The 27,937-nt window shown below is 48.0% G+C and overlaps 1 protein-coding gene across 1 annotated transcript; it reads left to right on the forward strand.

Annotated features, from left to right (window-relative positions):
- Positions 1 to 4,753: 4,753 nt before the first annotated feature.
- Positions 4,754 to 27,898, forward strand: LOC311316726 (host cell factor 2-like; the record flags this gene model as incomplete). Its single annotated transcript, XM_084447655.1, has 21 exons — positions 4,754 to 4,919; positions 5,175 to 5,323; positions 5,409 to 5,569; positions 6,029 to 6,231; positions 9,240 to 9,324; positions 9,431 to 9,534; positions 9,699 to 9,902; positions 10,283 to 10,498; positions 11,068 to 11,154; positions 11,559 to 11,639; positions 11,737 to 11,792; positions 14,626 to 14,760; positions 15,001 to 15,186; positions 15,303 to 15,600; positions 15,721 to 15,770; positions 18,388 to 18,582; positions 18,720 to 19,041; positions 19,145 to 19,341; positions 23,610 to 23,804; positions 27,453 to 27,744; positions 27,837 to 27,898. 21 exons carry the CDS (start codon positions 4,754 to 4,756, stop codon positions 27,896 to 27,898), a joined length of 3,444 nt encoding a protein of 1,147 aa, XP_084303781.1.
- Between the last annotated feature and the right edge of the window lie 39 nt (positions 27,899 to 27,937).

Here is a 27,937-nt window from a genome sequence, read left to right on the forward strand (position 1 = left end):
TTTACCTGGGCAAGTTCCTTCAGCCAGCGTAATAAAACTTGTCAAATCCAGTCGGAAGAATGGCGAAAATGTATTTTATTTCGAGAAACTCCGCGAGTTCATACTCTTATTCTTGTTTCATTATTGTTATTGAGTCTACTTATGCAATAACTGCACGTATGGCTGTGTTTATTCTGCTAACATTAACGTTACACTGCTCGTTGCTTCGGGAGACTTTTGCCAGTGGCATGCATTTCATTTCACACCAAGAACCAATCAGGGACTGCGTCCCCACTGGGGAGCACGGCAACAGTCAAAACACAGTCTCTGATTGGCCCATTATTTTGTAATTTCTGGAAATCGATGTGGATGTGGAAAGGTCCAGTAACCTGACGCACCAGATGGTTTGCTTTGCATAACCATCTGGGAACTCTCCATTGGAAACTGTTTGGAAAAGGGCAGGCACTTTCAAAAATACTTGGCAGGTGATTGGATGAACCATCTGTCTATCACCGACTTAAACAGCTCCTCGCTGTCATCACACCTAAACCTGTCCAGAGTAGATTTCAATCACCTTAGAACCAACACTAATAAACGTTTTCTGATCTGGCCCAAACAGATCTCTACGGAGAGTATCCAGACTGATTTGCGGGAGAAACAGAATGCGAGCTAGCAAAATCAGTTTGGTCTCACGAGGTCGAGACTGATCCCTGGGAAGCAGAATGTGAGCTCACGTGGTCAGGATAGCCATGCCAGGCTACAGACTGACTACTCTAGGCCATCGGATGTGTTTCAAAGGAACAAGGATGATGCCCTTTTCCATATTGTCCAATCTTATAAAAAAATCACTACGGTCACTCACTCCTCCCTCTTCACGTCTTAATATGAGCCCTGCAGAAGAGAATTGTGTTTTAGCATTTCTGTTTTGTTGTAGGGATGCATAACAATCTAGTTTACAGCTATGTATGTATTTAAACCTGTTCTACTGGTACGCAAATGTTGGGCATTTAAAAAGGAGAGGAATTAACTGGACTTTTATTGACATTCCAGATTTGATCCCAAAAAAATCTTGTACAGTAGATTGATTGCAGCCGAGACTTTTTTCCACTGTAAGAAGCTTCTGACAACAGCCATGTACACAAACACACATTGAGAGGTTTTAAATTCCAAGAAGGGTTTTCCTGTGATACTCACGCACTTGTTGTTCGGATTAGACATGGTTGGTGGCGGTCAAGCTCCATGGGTCAGGTCAAAATGGGTCTTTCAATCATCAGAACTGTATTTTATCCGGGTTTTTCTCAGATGTCTGCAGACTGTATCAAACCACTTTTCTTTTGACGTTTTTGATCTGTGATGTTGAGATTTTTTCAGATTGGATAAACCTGCCACATTGTCAGATATATCGTACAGACTGATTGAGGATATCATTACTGTGGTGATATGAGGTGGTAAGAAAGTTGTCTAATTGAGATTGAATTGTTTTGATTACTTTCTCTTGTCTTTGCTATGTTTGTCCATCTTTATGGTTGGTTTGTATGGTACAATTTACTGGGTTCTGCTGCATGAGGGTCTGGTACTGTCTTTCTAATGTACAGTAATTTCACTGTGACCAGATAAGGGTGTTAAGAGGCTGACTGCTCTCAGACAGTATCTCAGTCTAGGTCTACACCACCGACAACTTAGCTATTTGCTGATGCAGCCGGACATTTATACTTGTGGAGTTTATACAACTCATCTGGGTTTCACTCACCTCCTTAAACTCACTCCATACTATATACAGTTAGGTCCATAAATATTTGGACATTGACACAGTTTTCATCATTTTGGCTCTGTACACCACCAAAATGGATTTGAAATGAAACAATGAAATTAAGTAATTTAGTAATTAAATTATTTAAAAAGTATGAAAGATGTCAATTCAAAAAGTAGAAGCAGAAATAAGCATGCAAATCTGAACTAAAAAAAGTTGAAATGGTGAAAATCAATTAAACGGTGAAATAGCCGACAGATGGCTTAGAAAGTGTTCAGAAGAGGAACACGTATGCAGGAGAACTAGTGTTGCACTGATTTCACCGTTGCACACTAAAGACAAGTTCGGGCTGTGTTCCGAATCGCATACTACCCTACTATATAGTAAGCCAAAACAGGATGTAGTATGTCCCAATACATAGTATGCCACATGCAGTATGGCAAAAATACCAGGATGTCCTACTGCATCCGGTCGTATTTTGCAGTATGCAAGCCAGCAGGCTTTTCTGGCTATTCTGACCCACAACGGAAATGTGCATTACGTGCGAGTCGTGACAGCTGTAGACGAATGTTGCGTTATGGACAGCGACGGATGGGGGCAAATTTCAAGGCGCAATGTTATGACAAGGTAGTATTTCCCAATTGGATGCCTACTGCTTGCAAAGTACGTACTTTCTAAGGGCAGCTGTAGTAGGTACTGGTAGTAAGAAGTAGAAGTATGCGATTCGGAACTCAGTCTGAGTTCTGAGGGACACACTTGACAGTTCTGCTTGTCTGACAAAAGCACACATGCGCAGAGTAATCCAGACGACTCTGAATATTTCTCAAACGTTAATATGTCCATGGCACCACTCCATCCTGCAATCACATGCCCATCACCCGGATTACCAAGTTTTAAGGGAGTTCCGATCGATGAGAGGATGAGAACCACAAGACCAAATACCAGACCCTGAAGGCTCACTAGATAGGAGGATTCATTCATTCATAACCTTTATTTAGGCTCGGAAATATATTGAGGGTGACCAAGCCCTCATTTGCAATGTCACCGAGTAAAGCTGGAGGATGCTGTGTGTGTGTGTGTGCGTGCGTGTGTGTGTGTGTGTGCGCGCGTGCGTGCGTGCGTGTGTGTGTGTGCGTGCGTGCGTGCGTGTGTGCGCGTGTGTGTGTGTGTGTGTGTGTGTGTGTGTGGTGGGTCTCTTTGACTCCCACAGAGTAACAACTCTTCTTGGGCCAACTGAGGTCACCTTCCAGCCCTGGCAGAGGGCGGGGTTCCTGTTCCTGCGCGCACACACACACACACACTGTTTATTTGACAGTCCTATACAGGCTGTATGTGCTGTTATAAAATGTCTTTGTCTTGTTTTTCTGTGGGTTCATGTTGTTTTGACATTTAGGCTTCTTACTACTTTTGTGCATAATGAACATTGTTGGAGGATCTTAAAAATACTTAATTTATTCTGTGAGTGTGGCACATGCACAAGTATGCATTTTAACATGCAAAAGTACCTGTGTGTGTGTGTGTGTGTGTGTGTGTGTGTGAGTGGGAGAGTGTGTGTGTGTGTGTTGGAGGCCAAGTCTAGCTTCCTGGAGGGGTTCCTTCCCTGGCAGGAAACTGTAGCTCCCCACACACACACACACAAATACACACTCATACCGTTATATATCCCATTCGCACAGACGTAGGGGCTACTGTGAACATGAAGTTAGAGAAATTATGTCTACTTATCCATAAGTAATAATAAGTAATTAAAAAGTAATAAGTCATAATCCTGAAGGATATATAAATGTCCCATGCATAGCCTATGTCCCGTTATGACATAATGGTGACAGCGTTTCCACTTAATATCCAGGTGGTTGAGACACTAACAGCTGTGGGAACTAACCTGGCTCAGCACGTGATTGGCTGCTCCGTGACGTGGGCGTCGATCAGCGATCAGTGCTCGTTCTCATAGACATACATGGGGAAGTCAAAAACTACTCTTTGAATGATCAAGATTTAAATCATTGGGTCCATTTTTCTTTAGAAGCCGGGGTAAGAGCTAGAGGTCATACAGCCCTTTCTGTTTCCCCTACATGTCTTTGGAAAGAGGGATAGATGGGGCTTAGAAATCTGCTGGGTTTTAATTCTTATTCAAATTGATGTTTTGTTGGCTAAAATAGTTAATGTTTATAGTTTTCATAGAACCACTGTAATGCACTCCTTCAGGAGTTGTCTACCAACATTAGAATAGAATAGAACGTTTATTTGGCATGTGTAACAAGTATGGGTACAGGTACATTGGAATTCTTGTAATCGCTTGTCCTTGTACTATCTTATCAGTGCTAATCACTTCCTCATACCAGTCCTAGGTACTCAGACAGTTAAAGGTTCCCAAACTGGCAATTTACTATACTATCCATCATCTATCAGTCTATCAGTATCATCCTCATCTACTTATCCTATCTGATCATGGGTGACTATGTCTATCTATTTCATATTATTGTATTTTGTATATATTGTTTTGTATATTGTGTCTCTGTTATCCATATTGTACTATTTCTATGATTTTGTTCGGTTAAGATTATTGTTATTCGGCGCCTTGCGCAATTTTTGCTTGAAAGGTACTATACAAATAAAGATATAATATAATAATAATAGTCATTATTATTATTATTATTTGTAGTAGTAGTAGTAGTAGTATTGGTGATGACTTCAATGAGGCGCCAGATTTGTTGACAGATTTCCCCCAAGAGGTAGAACACATAATTTACATTTAGCTAATATTTTTTGTAGTCCTCACTCATTATTAGATGCTTTCAGATTTGTACATCCCAAACTCATATTCCCAGATTCATTTTACATGGTGACATGCGCACTGGCGCACTTCCCGTGACCACGCCCATTTCTTCCGGGCACATCACGCGTCAGGCTGCTGTGGTCTGCAGGTCTGCAGATGGATGCTGTAGCAGCAGAGCGCCTATCAAACTCATACAAACTACTGGAAACATCCACCAAACCCCGGCGGACAAGGTTCCTCCCGGGAACATGGCTACCGAAGGGCCGCTATGGAAAAGAGTTCAGTCATTTACTGGACGAGTCCCATGGCCTAGACACGGACACAGAGCAGCGGCTATTCGGGAACTGATTGTCGTGTTTGGAGGTGGAAACGAGGGGATAGGGATAGCGGAGGAGCTCCATGTTTACAACACAGGTAAGCTAACCTAAGCTAAGCTAAGTTATCCAGTCAACTAGATTGCTTGCTTGCTAGAGCTCCAGTCAGCTAGAAAGCAACACATTTCATGCATCCGAGGGAATTGCCCATGCATTTTGTGAGGGCACATAGTGAGCTGCCCCTTTCAACTTGCTGATGGCGTGCAAGCCAGCTAGCTTCAGCATCAGGGAGGTGGGCTTAGCTGTCGCTAGCGAATAGGACCTAGCAGTTATTGAAAAGCTTGCTTCTGCCCAGTCTCCAAACAGTGGTTTCTCCCTGCGGTGAGGGGGGACATCCCACCGGGCTGTGCTGCTCACGGCTTTGCCTGCGAGGGGACACGCATCCTGGTCTTTGGGGGAATGGTGGAGTTTGGCAAATACAGCAACAGCCTGTATGAATTGCAGGTGAGGCACCCACACACTCCCAAGCTGTCTCTGGACGTTTTCTGTAGTCCTGAAGGGACATTACCTTTGACCCAATGTTTCTCAGGCGAGCCGCTGGCTTTGGAAGAGGCTGAAACCCCGACCCCCCAGGAACGGCCCTCCACCTTGCCCTCGCCTCGGACACAGCTTCACGCTCTTTGGGAACAAGTGCTTCCTGTTCGGAGGGCTGGCCAACGTTAGCGAGCACCCCAACCGCAACGTTATAAGGTAGGCTGCCCTCGGGGAGAGTTGCCAGTCTGCTGTCAGCTCAGAGGGAAGTCTCCTTGGATAGGGTATGCACATTACACACATGCCATGTTTACCTACTTGACTGACACTGGAATCTTGCACACCTAGCAATGCTAAGGAACCTGTCTACTGTTATACACCTTGTCTGTTGATGCTTTAACAGTGCCATTTCTCCCCATGGATCAATAAAGACCTACTAGTACTACTACTAGAGTGTGGGTTGACAATTCTTAGAAAGATTGATGTAACACACTCGCACCACCATGCATGTTCTATTTCGGGTGGTGCAAGGAGTTCTAGACCAGTTTAAAAAAAGACAAATAAACCAGGGTTTCCAGTTTCAAACGGTTACCAGCTACACACAATAACACACAATCACAATGAAGGTTCTGCTTGCCGATTCCTCATGATTTCTATATTTGTTTTGCACATCTCTAGGTACCTGGATGATTTCTATGAGCTGGAGCTGAGGCCGATGTCGGGGGTGAAGGGCTGGACCATCCCAGAGACCAAGGGCAGGGGGCCCTCGGCCAGGGAGTCCCACACCTCGGTGGCCTACACTGGGACAGGCTCTCCCAAACTCTACATCTATGGAGGAATGGCTGGCCATCGCCTCGATGACCTCTGGCAGCTTGACCTGGGTAGACTCACTGAGGCGCTTGGATATAAAAACCTAATGTAGTTTGTCATATGAAGTAGAGCTTGTCTTATGGACTGAGGTTAAGGGGATGTACACAGTAGAATGAAATGCTTTGTTGAAGCCTTCAGTGAAATGCTTACTTGTGATCCCCCATGCAAGTGCCTGTCGGTCCGTTGTGGTTTATCTACAGTACATCTGTAAAGTATTCATATCTTCACTTTTTCCACATTTTATGTTACAGCCAAATTCCAAAATGGATTAAATTCTTTTTTTCCCTCAAAATTCTACACACAATACCCCATAATGACAAGGTGAAAAAAAGGTTTTAAATTTTACACATTTATTAAAAATATAAAACACTTAAATATCACATGTGCATATGTATTCACACACTTTACTCAATACTTTGTTGAAGCACCTTTGGCAGCAATTACAACCTTAAGTCTTCTTGAGTATGATGCTACCTGCTTGGCATACCTATTTTTGGCTAGTGTCTCCCATTCTTCTTAAGCTCCATCAGGTTAGCTGGGGAGGGTCAGTGTACAGCCATTTTCAGATCTCTCCAGAGATTTTCAATCAGGTTCAAGTCTGGGCTCTAGCTGGGCCATTCAATGACATTCACAGACTTGTTCCGAAGCCACTCCTTTGTTATCTTGGCTGTGTGCTTATGGTCGGGGCGGCTGTAGCTCAGTTGGTAGAGTGTGTCGTTCAGTGATCGAAGGGTCAGTGGTTCGAATCCCAGCTCCGACTGTCCACATGTCGAAGTGTCCTTGAGCAAGACACCTAACCCCAAATTGCTCCCAATGAGCAGGTTAGCACCTTGCATGGCAGCTACCGCCATTGGTGTGTGAATGTGTGTGTGAATGGGTGAATGAGAGGCCATTGTAAAGCGCTTTGAGTGCCGCTAAGGTGGAAAAGCGCTATATAAGTGTAGTCCATTTACCATTGTCCTGTTAGAAGGTGAACCTTTGCCCCAGTCTGAGGTCCTGGGCGCTCTGGAGCAGGTTTTCATCAGGGATTTTTCTGTACATTGCTGCATTCATCTTTCCCTCAGTCCTGACTAGTCTCCTAGTTCCTGCCGCTGAAAAACATCCCCACAGCATGATGCTGCCACCACCATGCTTCACCGTAGGGATGGTATTGGCCAGGGGATGAGCGGTGCCTGGTTTCCTTCAGATGTGACGCTTGGCATTCAGGTCAAAGAGTTCAACCTTGGTTTCACTAGACCAGAGAATTTTGTTTCTCATGTTCTGAGAGTCCTTTAGGTGCCTTTTGGCAAACTCCAAGCAGGCTGTCGTGCCTGAGTGGCTTTTCGTCACTACCACAAAGGCCTGATTGGTGGAGTGCTGCAGAGATGGTTGTCCTTCTGGAAGGTTCTCCCATCTCCACTGAGGAACGCTGGAGCTCTGTCAGAGTGACCATCGGGTTCTTGGTCACCTCTCTGACCAAGGCCCTTCTCTCTTGATTGCTCAGTTTTGCTGGGCGGCCAGCTCTAGGAAGATTCCTGGTGGTTCCAAACTTCTTCCATTAATGAATAATGGGTCGATGGGACCTTCAATGCTGCAGACAGTTTTTTGTACCCTTCCCCAGATCTGTGCCTTGATACAATCCTATCTCGGAGGTCTACAGACAATAGACCTTTCCGACCTGTCAAACACGCGGAGAATAATAACCAGTAAGGTTGCTTTAATTCTGAAGACCACACCTCTGATGTCACACAAACAAAGCTTGTCCCACATTGTGTTCATAGATTAGACATTAGTTTGAAGAAAATGGTTCTTAAAACATACAGAAAACAGGCATGCAGGCTGCTGTACCATAATGTTGTAAGAAAACAAGCTGCACGATACTCCACACCTCCCCCCACACATCCGTTTACAGCAGCGCCGACACAAAAAGCTACGAAGCTAGTAACGTTAGGTGCTTGATGTACAGTAACTCCACGATTTTGTCTTGATGAATTTCAATCTGGAGTTTGTGAGGTGTCTGTGTCGTCTGCATACATCGCCAACACCTAGAATCAACTCATATGTTGTCACCTGCTCCGTCCCGAATCCAAATCTCATGGATATCCTTGTGTAAAATAGTTAAGGCCTTTCTGTAGAACTCTCTTAGACAAAGTAGTGGCATTTGGCAAATAACCATACAGCAATATTGTGAGGAATCATTGAGAGAATCATCAGGTATGTGTTGTTCAGTGGACATTTTATTAACTTGCTCCAAAGCTTGTGGGGCATAGCAACAGTAACTAGGGAGGGGCGGAACTTGCTGCCTGAATAGGAAAGGTCTATCCTTTGACTTCATGGTTTGGTTTGTGCTCTGACATGCACTGTCAACTGTGGGAGTTTATATAGACAGGTGTGCGCCTTTCAAAATCATGTCCAATTAATTGAACTAACCACAGTTGGACTCCATCCAACTCAATTTTGAGTGTCATAGCAAAGGGAGCGGAAACTTATGTACATGTGATCTATTTTTTTTTTTTTTTAATACATTTGAAAAAACTTTCACTTTAATTTTAGGGTATTGTGTGTAGAATTTTGAGGGAAAAAAATGAATTTAATCCATTTTGGAAGAAGCCTGTAACATAAAATGTGGAAAAAGTGAAGGGATATGAATACATTCTGGATGCCATCCATCCATCCATCCATCCATCCGCAGCCATAACTGAATAAATTCTTACAACCCCGTTTCCACTGTTGAACAACCAACTATTGATATGACTGTAGATAAGATTTCGCTTTACGATTTATGCCTGTTCAAAATGCACTTGCCATGACATAGTTTCCCCCTTTCCATTATATCCCCCCAGAACCCGAGATATAGATATCGAACCGCCCCCATAGAGAATGAATGGGAAAATGTATTTCGTTCCTTAGCTAAAGTCCCCACTGAAATGCATCAATGGGCGATTAATCTCCATGCCTATTTTTCCCCTCTGTCTGTTTCTCTCTGTCAGTAACACGGTCTTCACCTGAAACTAAAGACCTCTCTTTGTTTCTCTCTCAGAGTCGATGACATGGTCTTCTCCTCAAACCAAAGGACCTGCTCCGTTACCCAGAAGCCTTCACTCTGCCAACGTCATAGGAAACAAGTACTGGCTTCACTGATGTGTCCGAAAGTGTAATTGATGACATTTAACATAGTTTTCGGTGTGTATCACGTCAGATTATCCCAGTGACCCTTGTGTGTGTGTTTAGGATGTATGTGTTCGGGGGATGGATACCTGTTACGGAGACAGAGAAGTCTGATTCCTCAGAAGCTGAATGGGCCTGCACTAACTCCCTCTCTGCTCTCAACCTAGGTACAGTAACGCAAGCCTTTCCTTCTACATCTGAGTTTAGTCATTTCACATATCCAAGCTGAACTGCCTTGCTCAAGGGCACGTGGACGTGTTCTTTCACCTGCACCCATGCGCTTTCAAAGAAGCATTCGGACCACGGCTGTCCTCTGGTTCCCTCCCTCCAGACACCATGACATGGCAGAGCCTGGGACCAGTGGAGCAGGGTCAGGGGTCAGAGCAGGGGACTCCGGCCAACGCTCCCCGCTCCAGGGCCGGTCACTGCGCTGCCACCATCGGCTCCCGCCTGTACATCTGGAGCGGGCGCGACGGCTACAGGAAGATGTGGAACAACCAGGTGTGCCGCAAGGACCTGTGGTACCTGGAGACCGGTGAGACCAGGAGAGGATGATGGTGTGTGTCAGCGTAGTTATGATATTAATTGATGGAGCCAAAGGCAATCTTCCATCCTGGTGGAGAATAATGTTCTTCTTCATTGCATTTGGATTTCAGTCATTTAGCAGACGCTTTTATCCAAAGCGATCTGCAATAAGTACGTTTGTTGAGGGTAAGTGGACTGATTGTGTGTACCGGTCATCGTCAGTAAGGCCTTCAACAACAGCACCACCTGCCACCAGTAGTCACAGTTTTAGAGAAAGAAAGAGGACCATTTTATTAATTGTCTATTATTATAGTATATAGTATTTCTAATTCTAACAATATCTCACTCCAGAGCTAGGTTTCTTTACATCTCCATCTTTTTGTGTTTCAGAACGACCGACCACCGCATTGGCAGTATTACTGGTAAAATCCACCATCAATATGCTCCATGTGGCCTGGCGCCCCCTACCTGCAGCAGAGTGCTACCTCCTCCAACTTCAGCCCGTCCCCCCCTCTCAAGCTCCTCCCACTGCATCCTCTGATTCGCCAACCTCATCAGTGGCTCCGTCCACCACAGGAGAGCAGGAGAGTAACCCGAAGGACTCGGGTGAGAGTAGTAAGTATCCTTGAAACCAGACTTCCTTGGCAAAAAAAAATCCTTTTTGCGATGGACTTCTAGCCGCGCAGAACAATTACAGTTGCCAGGAGTACTTGCTTTGACAAACAAACTCCTTAAGCCAAGCAGTGTAGCAAAATGTTTGCCAAATCCAGTCGGAAGAACAGCGAAAACATTTTCCACTGAAAAACTCCGCTATGCATTCTCTGGTTGTTTAATTATTGTTATTGCTTCCGTGACACGCCCCCAGCAGGAGGCTATGTTTTTGGTCGCCCCTGTTGGTTGTTTGGTTCGTTCCTTAACAGAATTACGCAAAGACTACTAGACCGATTTTCACGAAACTTGGTGGAGGGGTGTAGCACTTCATCTTTAGGTCTTCTGTTAGACTTACTGCACTGGCAGATTGTGTAGCTGTAGAGCATAATGCATTTGCAATGTCTAGAGTCTAAGAGTTTCAAAATTGATGTGGATGGGAAGAACTAAATCACAAAAGGGATTTTTTTTTTAAAGGTTAGCACATTGTGAACTGGTGTAAAACTGTCGTGTTGTCTCTCCCCCAGATGCCCTCCAAGCCCCAGGTGACCCCACGGCAGGGGCAGGTCAGGAGAAGACGCGGCAGCGGGAGACCCTCCTGGAGGGGTCAGAGGGTGCCGCCGCCCCAGAGGGGGGGAGGAGAACAGGAACAGGGGGAAACACCCAGGAAGCAGCGTGCACACAGGCCTGTAAGTCCTGAAGGATCGCTGGAGGATAGAGCCAAGTGTAGTGCAAGGATCATATGAACACGGAACACACACACACCCACACATGTCTGTAGTAGGTCTGGAAGGAACTCTATAGTATGGAGCCCAGTGTAGTGCAGGGAAGGTATGAAGATGGATACATCACACACCGTGACTGGTTGGAGCACAAGGAGCCACTTCAGTGGAACTACACTGGCTCCCAGTGCAGTTCCTGATAGAATGTGGATATCTCACACTGACACTTCCTTCTTTATGCAGGTACACACAGGCCTCTGACCCCTGACCTTTGACCCTCTGTCTATGACCTCTAGCTTTAGGACAGGAATGTGACCACACTGTGACATCAGGGCACCTAGATGCAGTGGATAACGGCTCACCTCAACACCAGCCAGGTAACAACTACAAGCTGGCCAGCTGGAGAGCTGAATAACCAGACTGTCGCTTATAATCCTTTCGTGAGTCATCAAGGCCATTATCTGTCTTCCCCAGGACAAGAGGCTGCCAGCGAAAAGCTCTCCTCAGACACCAACTCTGTACCAAGCCAGGTAGGAGCTGCTGATTACTCTTGTTCTCCGGTGGGTGTCGATGTTTGACTCCCCCCCAGGCTTGGGGCCGAGGGGCTATCCTTTTACCGCCCGAGCCTGGGTGAGGGGTCACCCGGGCTATATATCTGGGCACACCTCCAGGAGCCATGTCACCGTTTTGTCATCCACAACCGTCAGGCCATGCATTCCATTGGGTGTCCGATATATTGGACAGTCCTGGTTGACATGGTGTGTCAGTCCGGTCCGGTGCGCGGTATTCACTGGTCGAGTAGACCATGGCTAGGGCTGCCGTACGCAGTGTTTTTGCCCCGGCGCCCCAGCCTGATCGGACCAGTCTCCTCATCAACTCCACACAAGCTGTTAACTTCTTCCGCAGTGACTCGAGGTGTCGGCGGAATGTAAGCGACCTGTCCAATGTCACGCCGAGGTAGGTTGGGTCGGCACTGTATGGCAGGAGTTTTCCATCGATGTGCACTCGGAGCTCAGGTTGGGCTTCCTTGTTGTTAAGGCGGAAGGCCGCCGACACCGTCTTTGCCTTGCTGAGCTTCAATCTCTATTTCCGGAGGTATGCCGCTAGTGTCTGCATGTCCTGGCTCAGTGTCTCCTCGACGGCCTGCCATTCTCCAGCTGAGTACACCAGCGCAAGGTCGTCTGCGTAGGCGTACTTCCTGGAGACTGTGATCGGCTGGTCGTAGGTGTAGATGTTATAAAGGAGGGGGGCCAGGACAGTTCCCTGGGGGACACCGTTCTTAAGGCGTCGCACCCTGTTTCGCTATCCGCTACCGGTGGTGAGGGTGAAGCTGCTGTTTCGGACAAGCTCCATGATCATGCTGACCATATGCTTGTCTGGCAGCAGGCGGAGCAGCTTGCAGGTGAGGCCATGGTGCCATACGGTGTCGTAGGTAGCCGTCAGGTCAATAAAGACAGCTCTGGCCTTCTTTTTAGCCAAGAAGCTGTCCTCGATGTCTTGAGTCATCAAAGTGACTTGATCTCCGGTCGATCTCCCGCGTCGGAACCCGGCCTGCTCCTGTGGGAGCAGTGAGTCGATGATTGGTTCGACGCGGGCGTAAATGAGACGCTCAAGGATCTTGAAGGGGATACATAACAGAGAGATTGGGGTGGTAACTCTTCAGTTGGGGGTCCCCTTCATGCTTGTTCGGGTTAGGGATCGCGACAACTAGGGCTCTTCTCCAGATTTTGGGGATCTTGAGTTGGCGCAAGCAGGAAGAGAGGAACGGTCTTAACCAGGACTTCAAGGCAGGCGCGGCATGGAGTATAAGCTCCAGGCAGATAGAATCAGGCCCCGGAGCTTTCCCTGGCTTTACATGCTGGAGGGCAGCAGCGAACTCCTCCAGTGTGAATTCGCCGGAGATGTTACCGCCTCTAGGAGTTTTGGCCTTCCAGACACTTCTTTTGCCACAAGCATGATGAGACGTCTTTGCCCTCGTATGTCCCACTTTTCACAAATTGTGATGCGATTTTGTTTGGAGAGATGGAGCAGTGACGGGGGAGTGTCTAGACCTACCAGTGAGGTTGTTAAGGATGCTCCATGCCTTGCAGCTGGAGTGTGAGAAGTAGATGGAGTTAATGGCCTCCTCCCAGCGCTCTTGTCTCCTTCGGCTGAGTCTAGACCGCAGGGCTGAGGCAAGTCTGTCTGACTAAGGTCCTTGGGGGACCGGGGGAAGGCACAGTAGAGACTCTCACACTCCGCATCCCAACATGGTTTGTAGCTTTTGCGACGTCTGCGTGGGATGGATTTTTTAGCTGCTTTCACCAGTATGCTGCAGAGTTCCCGGTACGCCTCGTCCACGTTGTTGGTGTTAGGTGGTGGAAGGCACCTCGTGGATCTATGGGTAAGGAGGCGGTAGCGTTTCCAGTTGGCCTTTCGGAAGTTCCATCGCTTCACCGGCTCGCTCGGGATGAGGTCCATGAGTTTAGTCATGGTTATCAGTGACAGTCGATGTTGGGACCTTGGGAACTTTCCTAGCACACGTCTATCAAGGAGCCGGTTGTCAACGCCGACACTCGCGAATGCCAAGTCAGCATTCGTCCCAGTTTTCCAGCGACCTGAGACAAAGCTGGCTGCACCCTTGGGATCGTACAGCAGGGCCAGGCTGTTGTTAGCTGCCCAAGCAGACAGGTTCAGGTTTTCTCTGTCGGATGTATTGGTGGTGTACCCCCAATCCTCGTTCTGATAATTGAAGTCGCCAGCATAGAGGCAGGGGTGGACGAAGACTGGGAGATACTCTGGTGTGATTCGCGAGGGCAGAGGCTTGTAGATGTTGACGATTTTGAAGCCACCAACATCCAAGCATAACCACTCAGATCTCTGAGCCAGTTGGGGATTGGTCAACGAGAGTCCAGTTCAACATTTGATGGACAAACGTAGCGAGGCCATGCTTCTTGCTTAGGGTAGACCCAGCTAGAGCGACATTTGGTAGAACTAGCTTATCTGCTGTTACGCAGTGTGTCTCCTGGAGGAGGATGACGAGCGCCTTGGTGGTGCAGGCCAGGTGCTCGATGACGTCGATCTTACTGGGGGTGAGCCCTTTGGAGTTGAGCTGCAGAATTCTGGGTTGGGAGCCAGGCTGTGCTCCCCGCCTGTGGCAGCCGAAAACCAGCCTAGGTGGTAGCCCTCAGTTGGCAGACTTTGCTTCGCTTACGGTGGTTAATCGCAGCTACTGATGGGGGGCTCCACGAGAAGGTGTCTGCCTCGCCCCCCAGTGCTGAGTACTGACAACAAGAGAAACATTAGATCAAATCACAGTTTTATTTTTTACAAATAAAACAATAACTGGAACCAAACATCCTTGGTGTCTTGTTTGTCCAGCAGGTTCCTGGGGACAAGCCAGAGGACTTAGTGTGGTACGACGTGGGTGTGTTCAAAACACTCTTTTCTGAGGTCACTCGCTACTATCTTCCACCCGAGGAGGACCAGGAACCAACGGTCACCAGTCACTGTACAGAGGTCGGTCAGCATTTGAAACTGTCTCTTCACACCGTCGAATAGAAAAGATTGCTCTCATACTCTTTCTCAAACACAGTCAACTCTAGTCTTACATTTAAGACTTGCACGCTCAAAAAAATGTTCACCTGAGACCTGCTCTTGTCTTGAGTCTCTCTCCGTGTTGTATTTTATGTACTGTATCCACAATGCCCCAACAATACTGGGATATTGGGAATAATAACCTCTCCTGCACAGGTCCAGAAGAAGTTGCCAGGGCCCCAGGACTACGAGGGCAGGGCGAGCCAGGAGCTGGCCCCGGGGCTTGCCTACAGGTTCAGGGTTGCAGGCATCAACAGCTGTGGTCTGGGAGACTTCAGCCCCCCCAGCGAGTTCAAGACCTGCCAGCCTGGCTTCCCTGGAGCGCCCTCTGCTGTCAAAATTACCAAGGTGGGGTAGTGCTCTACTCTCCCATAGACTGCCAAGTACATAACAAATCTAACTGTTTTTAAAAACGCAAAACCCACCCACCTGACATTCCAGGGCCATTCCATCTCCCTCCCCAGGCCAGCGACTCGGTGCACATCACCTGGGAGTCCCCCTCCTCGCCCTCTGGGCGGATCCTGGAGTACTCCATGTACCTGGCTGTGAAGAAGAGCCGCTCCAGCTCCAGCGAGCCTCCAGGCCAGCTGGCCTTCGTCAGGATCTACCGCGGCATTAAGACCTCCTGCACGGTGAGCTACACCCAACTGGCCAATGCAGACATCGACTGCTCCGCCCCCAACCGGCCGGCCGTCGTGTTTCGCATCGCCGCCAAGAACGAGCAGGGCTACGGCCCCGCCACGCAGATCCGCTGGCTGCAGGGTAGGAATCTCCACACCGCGGGTATGGGTCTGTTTGGGTCTGGGTCTTTATCTGTCTGTGTGTGTGTGTGTGTGTCTCTGTCTCTCTCTAACCTCGGGCTCTTGTCGTCTCTCATGTCAGACACCAGTAAGCTGGGCCCCCCCTCCTCCAGGACAGACAGCCCTGAAGAGGTAGAGGAGCTGGAAGCTGCAGACAGGTGAGGGCTGGAGGCTCCACTCTCTCATGAGGAAACATGTAGATAACGATGTACCCTCTCCCTGGCCTTTACTCTTTGTGAGTTATGTTAACCCCATATTGCAAGCCATATTGAACTCAAATCCACTTGTTAAAGGCCCAGTCCGCTACTGAAAAGTAAATACAATTCTGCCTGGGTTTTTTAATCTCGGGTCACCAGGCTTAGGTTATTTGCTATACAACAGCACCCCCTAGAGTTCGGCCGTTCGCCCCATAGCCCCACCGCGTTTCATTGTCACGTCAGTGTTGCCCCAATGGGCAGTTATCTAACTATAATGTCAGAAAGCGTAGGGGTGCATGCGTAGGGTATAGGGGTACGTAGGGTCGACCATGCACTTCACCGACTAGCCACCAGAGGGTGCTGCAAGGGATTGCAACGGTCAAAAGGTCTTGATATTACAAACGCAGCAAGACTAAACATGTCCCGCACGGGCATGCACATAGTCAAAACAAACCTTTGCGCGAAGTCAGCTTCCTGTGTGGGGGCGCAAGAGACACAGGGTTTGGACTTGGGTGTGCGGGGGTAGAGCCCCAAGTGCACCAAACCGCCCCCCTGCGGCTCGAACCTGCGGGGGTGCCACAGTGCTGCCTGAACATGGCCGCCCAGTGACCTCCATGCATTTGGGCTGGGTTCAGGAGCCAAAATGTCCGTTTCGGATGGACGGATGGGTGGATTGGGTGGATGTCTTCGATCTATGTTTTATTTCCTAATTTCCTTGAGTTCCAATGGGAAATTTTTTTCCTTACGCACCAACACTAAGTGACTGACCAGAACAAAACAAATGTATTATTTTTCACTCACGTACTGGGGCTTTAAGTGAATAGTGTCATGGTGTCAACACACTGCATTAATACCCATCCTCCTGACGTATTAGAGCAAGACTGCAAACTGGGGGGGTTTACACACTATATAACACAGCTCCCCCCCCCCCCCACACACACACACAGTTTATTCCTTGTCAAGGATCAAAAGAAAAGACGAATCCCTGATGAAGGCTGGGAGGACTGGTCCGTACTTGGAGAGGGCTGGAAACGGAAAGTGGTGGTTCGTGGTTCAGGTAGCAGCGTGGGCCTACAGGACGTGTATTACATGAGGTAACGTACTTTACACTTTATGTGGACCGAGGCCGGTTACACCCGAAGGCTAATCGCTCAAAAGTAAAATCGACAGCACACCCATGTTGTTAAGTCTTTTCTTGGTGAAGATGTGTCTCCTTTGTGAGAGGGTAGCTCAGTCTGTGAGGGCGCTAGCTCTCAAACACCTCGGCCTACTGCACATGCTCGTTTGTGATCGAGATTTCTCCTACTTTTACATGTAGACCTTCAGCTGTGTCTGCATTTGCAGCCAGAAACAGTTTTTGTGGACATTCTTGTCGACCAACCGACGGAGCGAGCTTCTGTATACCAACTCCTAGTCGCAGCTAAAAGTAGAGACCAATCAAAATCTCTCCTTGGTCGACAATGTCAACTGCTGTTGGCTGCCGGAAGAATGATACCAGTGTCTGGCCAACCATAGAAAACAATGGGAGCTTAATAATTGCCACTTTAATGTTTGCAGCTTTGATCAGGTGAAACGTGCAACGTGGTGTGCTGTCTATTTAACGGTCTCTTGATGCCACTGTGTAGATGTAGAATTGAATTGGTTTAAAAAAAAAAAAGAAGAAAATTATTATGTATTGAATAGAGCATACACTTAAGATATCATGTTCACCGTAATAACTTTTAGCTGACATCCTAAACCCAAATGTTAAAGAGTGCATTACTTACCCTCATGTGTTCTATAGTCCACAGAAAGAACGCTTAAGAAGCAGAGTTGAGCTTGCCAAAGTTTTGGATATGGATTTGTCAATGTTTGAGTTCAAATCGGGAATGTTTGTGAATGCTCAAGTCCCATCGCGTGGGAGATGGAAGGTAATTAAATACGTTCTGATTAAAATCCCTTCCAACCCCCCGTCCTCATCTTCTAACAAAGCTGAATTTGTATTTCGAAACCCATCATGATGTGTTAGAAAGTACAGAGGGACCAGTCTCCTTCCTCTGAGTCCAGCTGGATGGACAGAGGAGAGTGTGCAGTCAGTCCATCACAGACTGATCCCAGGATCAGTCTCCAGAGTCAGTCACACACTCGGCTACATTGGAAGTCAATGGGGCCAGTGAGACGTTGCCTTTCAAGCAACCCTCCCCGTCTCTACAACGTAGCCTAGTGCAGAAGTGAAAGTGAAGTTTACTGTGAAATAGTTTCAAATAGAACCTTTGTTTCAACGTTCGGTTTGTTACAGCTACATTTCACAGGAGAGCATACTGAGACTGGTGAGATTGCACCCTGTTTCCCATCCTGAATAAGCACATTTATCGTGGAAAAAGTACAAACGTCTCTCTGGCCCAGTTGACTTTTGTTGTAGCTGAGTGGATGCCGGCAGAACAACTGTAGCTAGCATAGTACTGCGGCAATCAGGGAAATTATAGTCTACGTGTCAGGTTCATGTAAGACCGGCTGAGAATAGGCCCTAAAGTCCAATATAGTGAACTTATCCTTTAATCTCTCCTCCACAGGTCCAGAAGAAGTTGCCAGGGCCCCAGGACTATGAGGGCAGGGCGAGCCAGGAGCTGGCCCCTGAGCTCACCTACAGGCTCAGCGACGCAGGCATCAACAGCTGTGGTCTAGGAGACATCAGCCCCCCCAGCGAGATCAAGACCTGCCAGCCTGGCTTCCCTGAGGCGCCCTCTGCTGTCAAAATAAAAGTCAAAGTCAGTTTATTTGTCACATACTCATTTTATACAAGAATCTTGATGTATGCAGTGTAATGTTATTGCTAGCTCCTAAGTCTGCTTAAAAAGCAAAGGTGCACCGAAAAATGGTGCTCTCTTGCTTTCTCTCTCTCCAGCCCAACAACTCGGTGCGTGTCACATGGAAGTCCCCCTCCTCGCCCCCTGGTGTAGAGATCCTAGAGTACTCCGTGTTCGTGGCCGTGAAGAGGAGCCGCGCCAGCAAAGGCGTGAAGAGGAGTCTCTCCAGCAAGCCTCCAGGCCAGCTGGCCTTCCTCAGGATCTACCGCGGCACTAAGAACTCCTGCACCTTAAGCCCCGCCCGCCTGGCCAACGCTTACATCGACCGCTCCGCCCCCAAACGGCCGGCCGTCGTGTTCCGCATCGCCGCCAAGAACGAGCAGGGCTACGGCCCCGCCAGACAGATCCGCTGGCTGCAGGGTAGGGCGCTCCGCACAGTGTGTGTGTGTGTGTGTCTGTATGTGTCTACAGTATGTGTGTGTCTGTGGTCTCTAACCCCAGGCTCTGTCTTCTCTCACCTCAGACACAAGTAAGCTTGGTCCCCTGTCCTCCAGACCAGACAGCCCTGCAGAGGCTCTGTCTTCTCTCACCTCAGACACCAGTAAGCTGGGTCCCCCCGCCCCCTCCTCCAGGCCAGACAGACCTGTGGTGTGTCCTCTCATGTCAGACACCAGCGAGCTGGGTCCCCCCTCCTCCACACCGGGCTGCAGACAGGCAGAGGCACTGGGTGCTGCAGACAGGTGAGGACTGGAGGCTCCACTCTCACATGGGGAAACACGTAGGCTGTCTGAGATCGATCAGAAACCTGTAGCCTATAAGAGTTGGATCAGAAACCTGTAGCCTATCAGAGTTGGATCAGAAACCTGTAGCCTATCAGAGTTGGATCAGAAACCTGTAGCCTATCTGAGAAAGATCACAATGATGAAGCTTTTTCCTGGTATCGGCAGGTGACTCTTAAAAAAAAATCAGGAATCAGAATCGGCCAAGAAAAGTGCAATTGGTGCATCCCAAGTGGTCATTAGTCAGGGAATATTATCAAATACCTGGCAAATCTGGGAACAAATTCCTTACCAAGAAATGTCTTCACCAATGTGTTTGTAAAAGTGTCTACTAACACATTTCAAAAAGTTGAAATTCAACTCCTGCAGGGCGCCCCGTGACAGCTGCTGAAAGTTGGTACCCGGCAAGGTTATTATAGTTAACAAAAACTAACAAAATAACAAAAATTAGGTGTGAAAAAACATTTTAGTTAACTGAAATAAAAATAAAAATTAGGCTTTACAAAAAATGATAACTAACTAAAACTGTATTGTGTGTTTACAAAACTAACTAAAATAAACTAAAATTATAGAGAAAATGTCCTTAGTTTTAGTCTTTTTTATTTCATATATAAGCCTAGTATTTTGGGTGGATATGAAATCTATCCTCCATTTTTTCTTTAGCTGCACTCCTACACAGAAGTAAGCTGACATGCGGCAGATGGTTTCTTTTGCACCGAGTGAAACAATGTGAGCTCGCGAGATCACGAGGCTAGTGCAGGAAAAAAAACGAATATTGAAACTAATAAAAACTAAAACTAAGCATTTTCCAAAAATAAAAACTAAACTAGCAAACCTGCTTTAAAAAAAAAAACTAAACAAACTGAAAACAAAAAGTGAAAACTAATGAAAAATGCAAAACTATCATAACCTTGGTACCTGGAACCTTATCCGGGAAAAAATTTAAATGTTTCGTTCTGCCTTAAGTAGCTTGTGAGAGGTTTTTCATGATTCTGAATCGATTGCAAGCATTTGTTTCAAACCAAAACCATTCTTTGGTGGTAAAAAAAAGAAGAAATTTGGTGAAAAATTGATGAAAATGTAAGTTAAAAAGTAACTTTATTAGTATTTCAAAATGTTTAAATTCAACTTTCACTAATAAAAGGTGGGGTACCCATAACCACTTGGCTCATTTTAACAATATTCCCTGACTACAGGTGTCAAGATACTGTATTGATAAAATCCATCCTCCTGACAGATTAGAGCAAGACTGCGGGAGTTTACAACTGTTCCCCCCCAATTCATTCCTTTTCAGGGATCAAAGGAAAAGACGACTCCCTGATGAGGGCTGGGAGGACTGGTTCCCACTTGGAGAGGGCTGGAAACGGAAAGTGGTTATTCGTGGTTCAGGTCGCAGTGAGGGCGTGCCAGACATTTATTATATGAGGTAAAAAAAAATCACTCACCTTACTTCTACTACTTACTTCTTTATTAAGACCAAGGGCGGTTACACCTGAAGGCTAATCTTTCAACAGTGAAGTGGACAGGACACCCATGTTGTTAGCTATGCCCAGAGACAGCGTCACAGGGTGAGGGGTCCTGTTTTCGGTAGTGTGTTGGTGCATTTATTTATTGGTGCAATTTATTTCTTGGTTTATTGGTCTGTTTGCAGGATTACGCAAAAACTACCACACCGATTTTCATGAAACTCGGTGGATGGGTGTAGCATGGGTCAATTTAGAACCCATTACATTTTGGAGTAGATCCGAATCACGGGGCGGGTCCATGAGCCGTTTCTTGGTTTGTCCATTCACCTCCATTCATTTTTGGGACTAGGATTATGCAAAAACTGATCTTCATGAAATCTGGTGGAGGGGTGTAACATGGGCCAACTTTAATTTTAAATATGCAGTGTTGTTAAATAGAAACGTGCAATGTGGGTGTGCTGTCCATATAACAGTCTCTTGATGCCACAGAGTGGATGTAGACCAACTGGATTACAGATTTTTTTCAAATGCTAGGCTATCTTAAAATAGCACACACTTAAGATAAGTTCACAGTAACAGCTTTTAGATGACGTCCTACACCCATATGTTAATGAATGTTTTATTTACTCAAATGTGTTTTATAGTCCACAGAAAGAACGAGTGAGAAGCAAAGTTGAACTTGCCAAAGTCTTGGATACGGACGTGTCAATGTTTGACTACAGATCGGGAATGTTTGTAAACGTCCAAGTTCCACTGCGTGGGAGAAAGAAGGTAATGCATTGCTTACGTTACGTTAGTCATTTAGCTGACGCTTTTATCCAAAGCGACAATAATTGCATTAGGAAAAGTCAGTGTACTACTACTTGCCAGAAAAGTGCATCTTCTTTCTAAAACAAGTGACTAAGAGCATAATGACCATGGCCTGAGGTAGGAGGGAGCTGTCCCTTTCATTGCCCTGTAGACTAGTACCAGTACCTAGTTTTATACTGGATGCGAGCTGCTACTGGGAGCCAGCGTAGGCAATGGAGAAGGGAAGTTGTGTGGGAGAACTTGGGGTGGTTGAACACCAGGTGAGCAGCAGCTTTCTGGATAAATTCCACGGATTAAATGGCTGATGCCGGGGCCCCAGCAAGGAGGGAGTTGCAGTAATCCAGGCAGGAGATGACCAGGGCCTAGATGAGCACCTGGGCCATTTCGTCAGTGAGGAAAGCGAGAATCAGGGCGACTACATGGACTACCTGGACTACAGGTACATGTGGAGCCCGAACAGGAGCTCCTGTGCAGAGTGGAGACAGAGTATGCCACGTTATTATCTTGCTTTTATATTACTTTAGTAGTGACAAGCGTTGCCGTGCACTATCAATCACATGCATTAATCCAAGGTCTTTCGGCTAAATTCCAAGAAAACCAAAGTCATCACTTACATCATCCTCCTGGACTCAGACCACCCACCTCTAACAACAAAAGGAGGGAAGTCAATGACTTAAAATACCTGGACTCATGGGTCAACTCGTCTGAGCAAGACCTTAAAGTGAGGAAGGGGCTTGCATGAAAGGCTCTGAAGGGCATTTCCAGTGTGTGAAACTCCAACCTCTCCCAACAATCAAGTTCAGCTTCTTCTATGCAACGGTAGAGTCCATTCTTCTACAGTATATGGCTGTGAATGCTGGACCCTGAAGCCCACCTTGCAGAAACCCCTAGATTGATGTTACACCAGAATGCTGCGTGCAGTAACATAAACAAGAACAAGCATGTTACCAATAAGAATCTGTATGGGGGGTCACCAAGGGTGAGTGAGAAAATAGCAGTCAAGAGAATGAGGCTGGCATGTCACTGCCAGAGACACTGGGAGCCCCCAGCCAGCAAACTGGTGATGTGGGAGCCGACACACGGGCACCGATCACAAGGGCGTCCCACACTAATGTATGTCGACATCCTTAAGAAAGACGCAGGGGCGGAAAGTACTGGCGAGCTAACCAGATGTATGGAGGATCGGGATGACGGGACATGCAGATGGAGGGCTGTCCATGAACGACCTAGAGATTCAATGTTTCGCCAGCTAACAGTCAGACATTAACTTTGTTAGCCAGTAGCTAATGTAAGTAGCTAGCTAGGGCTAGTGTTGGGGGCTTACGCTCGCTAGCTATGGTTAAAGTCCATCTGAAATGAACATTTGAGATCATCTAAATGTAGTTACTATGGTTAGATGTTAGTTTGACGTATTTCCGACTCAAACAGGCTATAGGGGTGGGACATAATGTTTAGAGGAATTTGACTGGTACAGTATGTTGATAAGTTGGCGGGTTATAACAACTTTAGACAGATTTGATAGATACTGTAGCGTTGATTGATGGGCGGAGGTCCTGAGATTATTGGTTGACCTTGCGCTTGCAATGCTGACGTAAGCACTCAGGAGATTTTTTGTTTTACAGGAAGAAAACAATCATAGGATTTGGTATAAGATTACAACAAAACACATTTTGAAAAATATTTGACTTATATTGTAATACGTTGTGAGATTTGTCAGCTCTCCACACCATTGAATAGAAAAGACTGCTCCCATACTTTCTCAGACTTAATCAACTACAGTCTTACATTTAAGACTTGCACGCTCAAAAAAATGTTCACTAGTGTCTCTCTCTGTGTTGTATTTTATGTACTATATCCACGATGCCCCAACAATACTGAGATATTGGGATCAATAGTGGGATTATTAGTTATTCTTTTATCTCAACCTCCACAGGTCCAGAAGAAGTTGCCAGGGCCCCAGGACTATGAGGGTAGGCCGATCCAGGAGCTGGCCCCTGAGCTCACCTACAGGCTCAGCGTCGCAGGCATCGACAGCTGTGGTCTAGGAGACATCAGCCCCCCCAGCAAGATCAAGACCTGCCAGCCTGGCTTCCCTGAGGCGCCCTCTGCTGTCAAAATCAAAGTCAAAGTCAGTTTATTTGTCACAATCCATAGCACAAGTCAAAGTCAATTTATTTGACACATAATCCATAGCACAGTATGATGTGCAGTGAAATGTTATTGCTACCTCCTAAGTGTACAAGTGTGTAAGTAAAAAGTAAAGTAAGTAAAAATGTAAAGTATACTCACACAAAAATAATAAAGAAGTGAAGTCTATAAGAATGCAACGATTAGAGTATATAATATATACAGTATTTTTTTTTTGCAGTTAAGTTAAATAGATAAGTGTGTATGGGTGTCTTTCAAAATAAAAACAATAGGCCGTTTGAGAAAATGCAAAACCCACCCACCTGACATTCCAGGCAGAGTCAAGCAAATGCTAAACCTAAGACCAGTTCTTACTGCTTTAGCACACTTTTATTGGTCATTAAAGAATGGGAGATGTGAGATTGAGTAGATAAACCACAGCTACAGGGGGCGAGGCAGATACCTTTCATGGGTGCCCCCCGTCAGTAGCTGCTATTAACCACCGCACGTGAAGCAAAGTCTGCCAACTGAGGGCCACCAGCTGGGCTGGTGTTTGGCTGCCACAGGCGGGGAGAGCAGCCGGCGGAGCTTGCCTGCCGACTCCCAACCCAGAATTCGTCCATCAAAGGTTGAACTGGAAATGTCGACCAATCCCTGACTGGCTCGGAGATTGAGTGGTTGTGCGTGGACGTTGCCAGCTTTAAAATCGTCAACGTCTACAAGCCTCTGCCCTCACGAATCCCACCAGTGCGTCTCCCAGTCTTCCCTCACCCCTGCCTCTATGCTGGCGACTTCAATTGCCAGCACGAGGACTGGGGGTACAGCACCAATACATCCGACGGAGAAAGCCTGGCTGCTTGGGTAGCTAACAACAGCCTAGCCCTGCTGTACGATCCCAAAGGCGCAGCCAGCTTTGTCTCAGGTCGCTGGAAAACTGGGACGAATCCTGACTTGGCTTTTGTGATCGTCGGCATTGATAACCGGCTCCCTTAAAGACGCGTGCTAGGAAAGTTCCCGCGGTCCCAACATCGACCATCGCTGATTACCATGCCTAAACTCGTGGACCTCATCCCGAGCGAGCTGGTGAAGCGATGGAACTTCTGAAAGGCCAGCTGGAAACGCTACCACCTCCTTACCCATAGATCCACGAGGTGCCTTCCACCACCGAGGCGTACCGGGAACTCTGCGGCATATTGGTGAAAGCGGCCAAATAATCCATCCCACACAGACGTCGCAATAGCTAAAAACTGTGCTGGGATGCGGAGCGTGAGAGTCTACTGTGCCTTCCTCCGGGCCCCCCCAGGAGCAGAGTCAGACAGACTTGCCTCAGCCCTGCTGTCTAGACTCAGCCGAAGGAGAGGAGCGCTGGGAGGAGGCTCCATTGACTTCTTAACTCCATCGACTTCTCACACTCCAGCCGCAAGGCATGGAGCATCCTTAACAACCACACTGCCAGGTCTAGACACTCCCCCCGTCACTGCCCCATCTCTGCAAACAAAATCGCATCACAATTTGTGAAAAGGGACGAGGGCAAAGACCGCAAATCGTCACGTCTCGTGGCAAAAGGAGTGTCTGATCTCTGGAAGGCCAAAACTCCTAGCGGCGGTAACATCTCTGGTGAATTCACGCCGGAGGAGTTCACTGCTGCCCTCCAGCATGTAAAGCCAGGGAAAGCTCCGGGGCCTGATTCTATCTGCCTGGAGCTTATACTCCATGCCGCGCCTGCCTTGTAGTCCTGGTTAAGAGCGTTCCTCTCTTCCTGCTTGCGGCAACTTAAGATCCCCAAAATCTGGAGAAGAGCCCTAGTTGTCGCGATCCCTAAGCCGAACAAGCCTGAAGTGGACCCCAAGATTTACCACCCCATCTCTCTGTTTTGTATCCCCTTCAAGATCCTCGAGTGTCTCATCTACACCCGCGTCGAACCAATCATCGACCCGCTGCTCCCACAGGAGCAGGCCGGGTTCCGACGCGGGAGATTGACCGTAGATCAAGTCAGTTTGATGACTCAAGACATCGAGGACAGATTTTCGGCTAAAAAGAAGGCTGGAGCCGTCTTTATAGACCTGACGGCTGCCTACGACACCGTATGGCACCGCGGCCTCACCTGCAAGCTGCTTCGCCTGCTGCCAGACAGGCACATGGTCGGCATGATCATGGAGCTTGTCCGAAACCGCAGCTTCACCCTCACCACCGGTAGCGGACAGTGAAGCAGGTTGCGACGCCTTAAGAACGGCCAGGGATAGACAGGGATCTGTCCTGGCCCCCTTCCTTTATAACATCTACCCCTACGACCTGCCGACCACAGTCTCCAGGAAGTATGCCTATGCAGACGATGGTGGTGGTACTCAGCTGGAGACTGGCAGGCTGTGGAGGAGACACTGAGCCAGGACATGCAGCAGCATACCTCCGGAAATGGAGATTGAAGCTCAGCGAGGCAAAGACGGTGTTGGCGGCCTTCCACCTTAAAAACAAGGAAGCCAAATGTGAGCTCCGAGTGCACATCGACAGAACACTCCTGCCATACAGCGCCGAACCAACATATCTCGGCGTGACATTGGACAGGTGGCTCACGTTCCGCCGACACCTGGAGTCATTGCACAAGTTAACAGCTCGTCTTGATGAGGCGACTGGTCCGATCAGGCTGGGGCGCCAGGGCAAAGACACTGCGTACGGCAGCCCTAGCCCAGGTCTACTTGACAAGTGAATACTGTCCACCGGTCTGGTGCCGCTGCGCTCACACCCACCTCATTGACCCGCCTATCAACGAAGCCTTGCGCATCGTGACGTGATGCCTGCGTCCCACTTCTGTGGACAACCTTCCCATCCTCGCAGGCAGCCAGCCCGCTGTCCTCCGCCGCACACCAACCACAGCATGTCTCGCCCGCCGGGCCGTGGAGCCTAACCACCTGCTCCACGACAGGCTCACTGCAACAGCGGAGCCTCCCCGACATCTCAAGTCGTGACACCCTTTTGTGTCTGCTGCACAGGATCTCCTGCAGCAATGCAGAGATCTTAACATCAGTGAGGCAGGATGGGCAGACCACATCTGGCGTGCGGAGTGGGAGGCAAACACCTCCAGACTCTGTGATTTCATCCTGGCCGCCGGTCCTTCCCCTCCCCAGATGGACTTACCCCGGAATTAGACCGCTGTGGGTGAGGCTTAATCGCCTCCGGATCGGCTGTCGGACGCTTCCGCTCATCGTTGCACAGATGGGACATGGTATCCTGCGCGGTGTGCGAGTGTGGCGCAGAGGAACAAAACGCAGACCATGTCATCCAGGACTGTCTGATATACCGAACACCCAACGGAATGCATTGCCTGACGGTTTTGGATGACGAAAAAGGTGACATAGCTCCTGGAAATGTGCCCGGATATATAGCCCGGATGACCCCTCACCCATGCTCGGGGTGATAAAAGGATAGCCCCTCGGCCTCGAGCCTGGGGAGGAGAGGACACAACACCTAACCCACACGACGAAGAAGAAGCTACAATTGTAGTTGAGACAGGCATAGGTCACGTTTGATAGGTTTCAGACAACAATGACAAATGATACACTCCCAATGAATCATCATTTTTTAAGTACTTAATTTCCTCCCACCCAATGAATCACGTGCCCCCCCCCCCCCCCCCCCCCCTGTTCTTCCCCAGGCCAACGACTCGGTGCGCATCACATGGTCGTCCCCCTCCTCGCCCTCTGGGCGGATCCTGGAGTACTCCATGTACCTGGCTGTGAAGAAGAGCCGCTCCAGCAAGCCTCCAGGCCAGCTGGCCTTCATCAGGATCTACCGCGGCACTAAGACCTCCTGCACGGTCAGCCCCGCCCGCCTGGCCAAGGCCGACATCGACTGCTCCGCCCCCAACCGGCCGGCCGTCGTGTTCCGCATCGCCGCCAAGAACGAGCAGGGCTACGGCCCCGCCACGCAGATCCGCTGGCTGCAGGGTAGGAAGCTCCACATCACGGGTTTGGCTCTTTATCTGTCTGTGTGTCTGTGTGTGGTCTCTAACCCCAGGCTCCGTCTCCTCTCATCTCAGACACCAGTAAGCTGCGTCTCCCCTACTCCAGGCCAGAGGAGCTGGGTGCGGCGGAAAGGTGACGAGGCTCCACTCTCACTCTTACAGAAACATGTAGCCTA

This window comes from Borostomias antarcticus, assembly GCF_949987555.1.
Source record: "Borostomias antarcticus genome assembly, chromosome: 13".
NCBI classification, from domain to species: Eukaryota; Metazoa; Chordata; class Actinopteri; order Stomiiformes; family Stomiidae; genus Borostomias; species Borostomias antarcticus.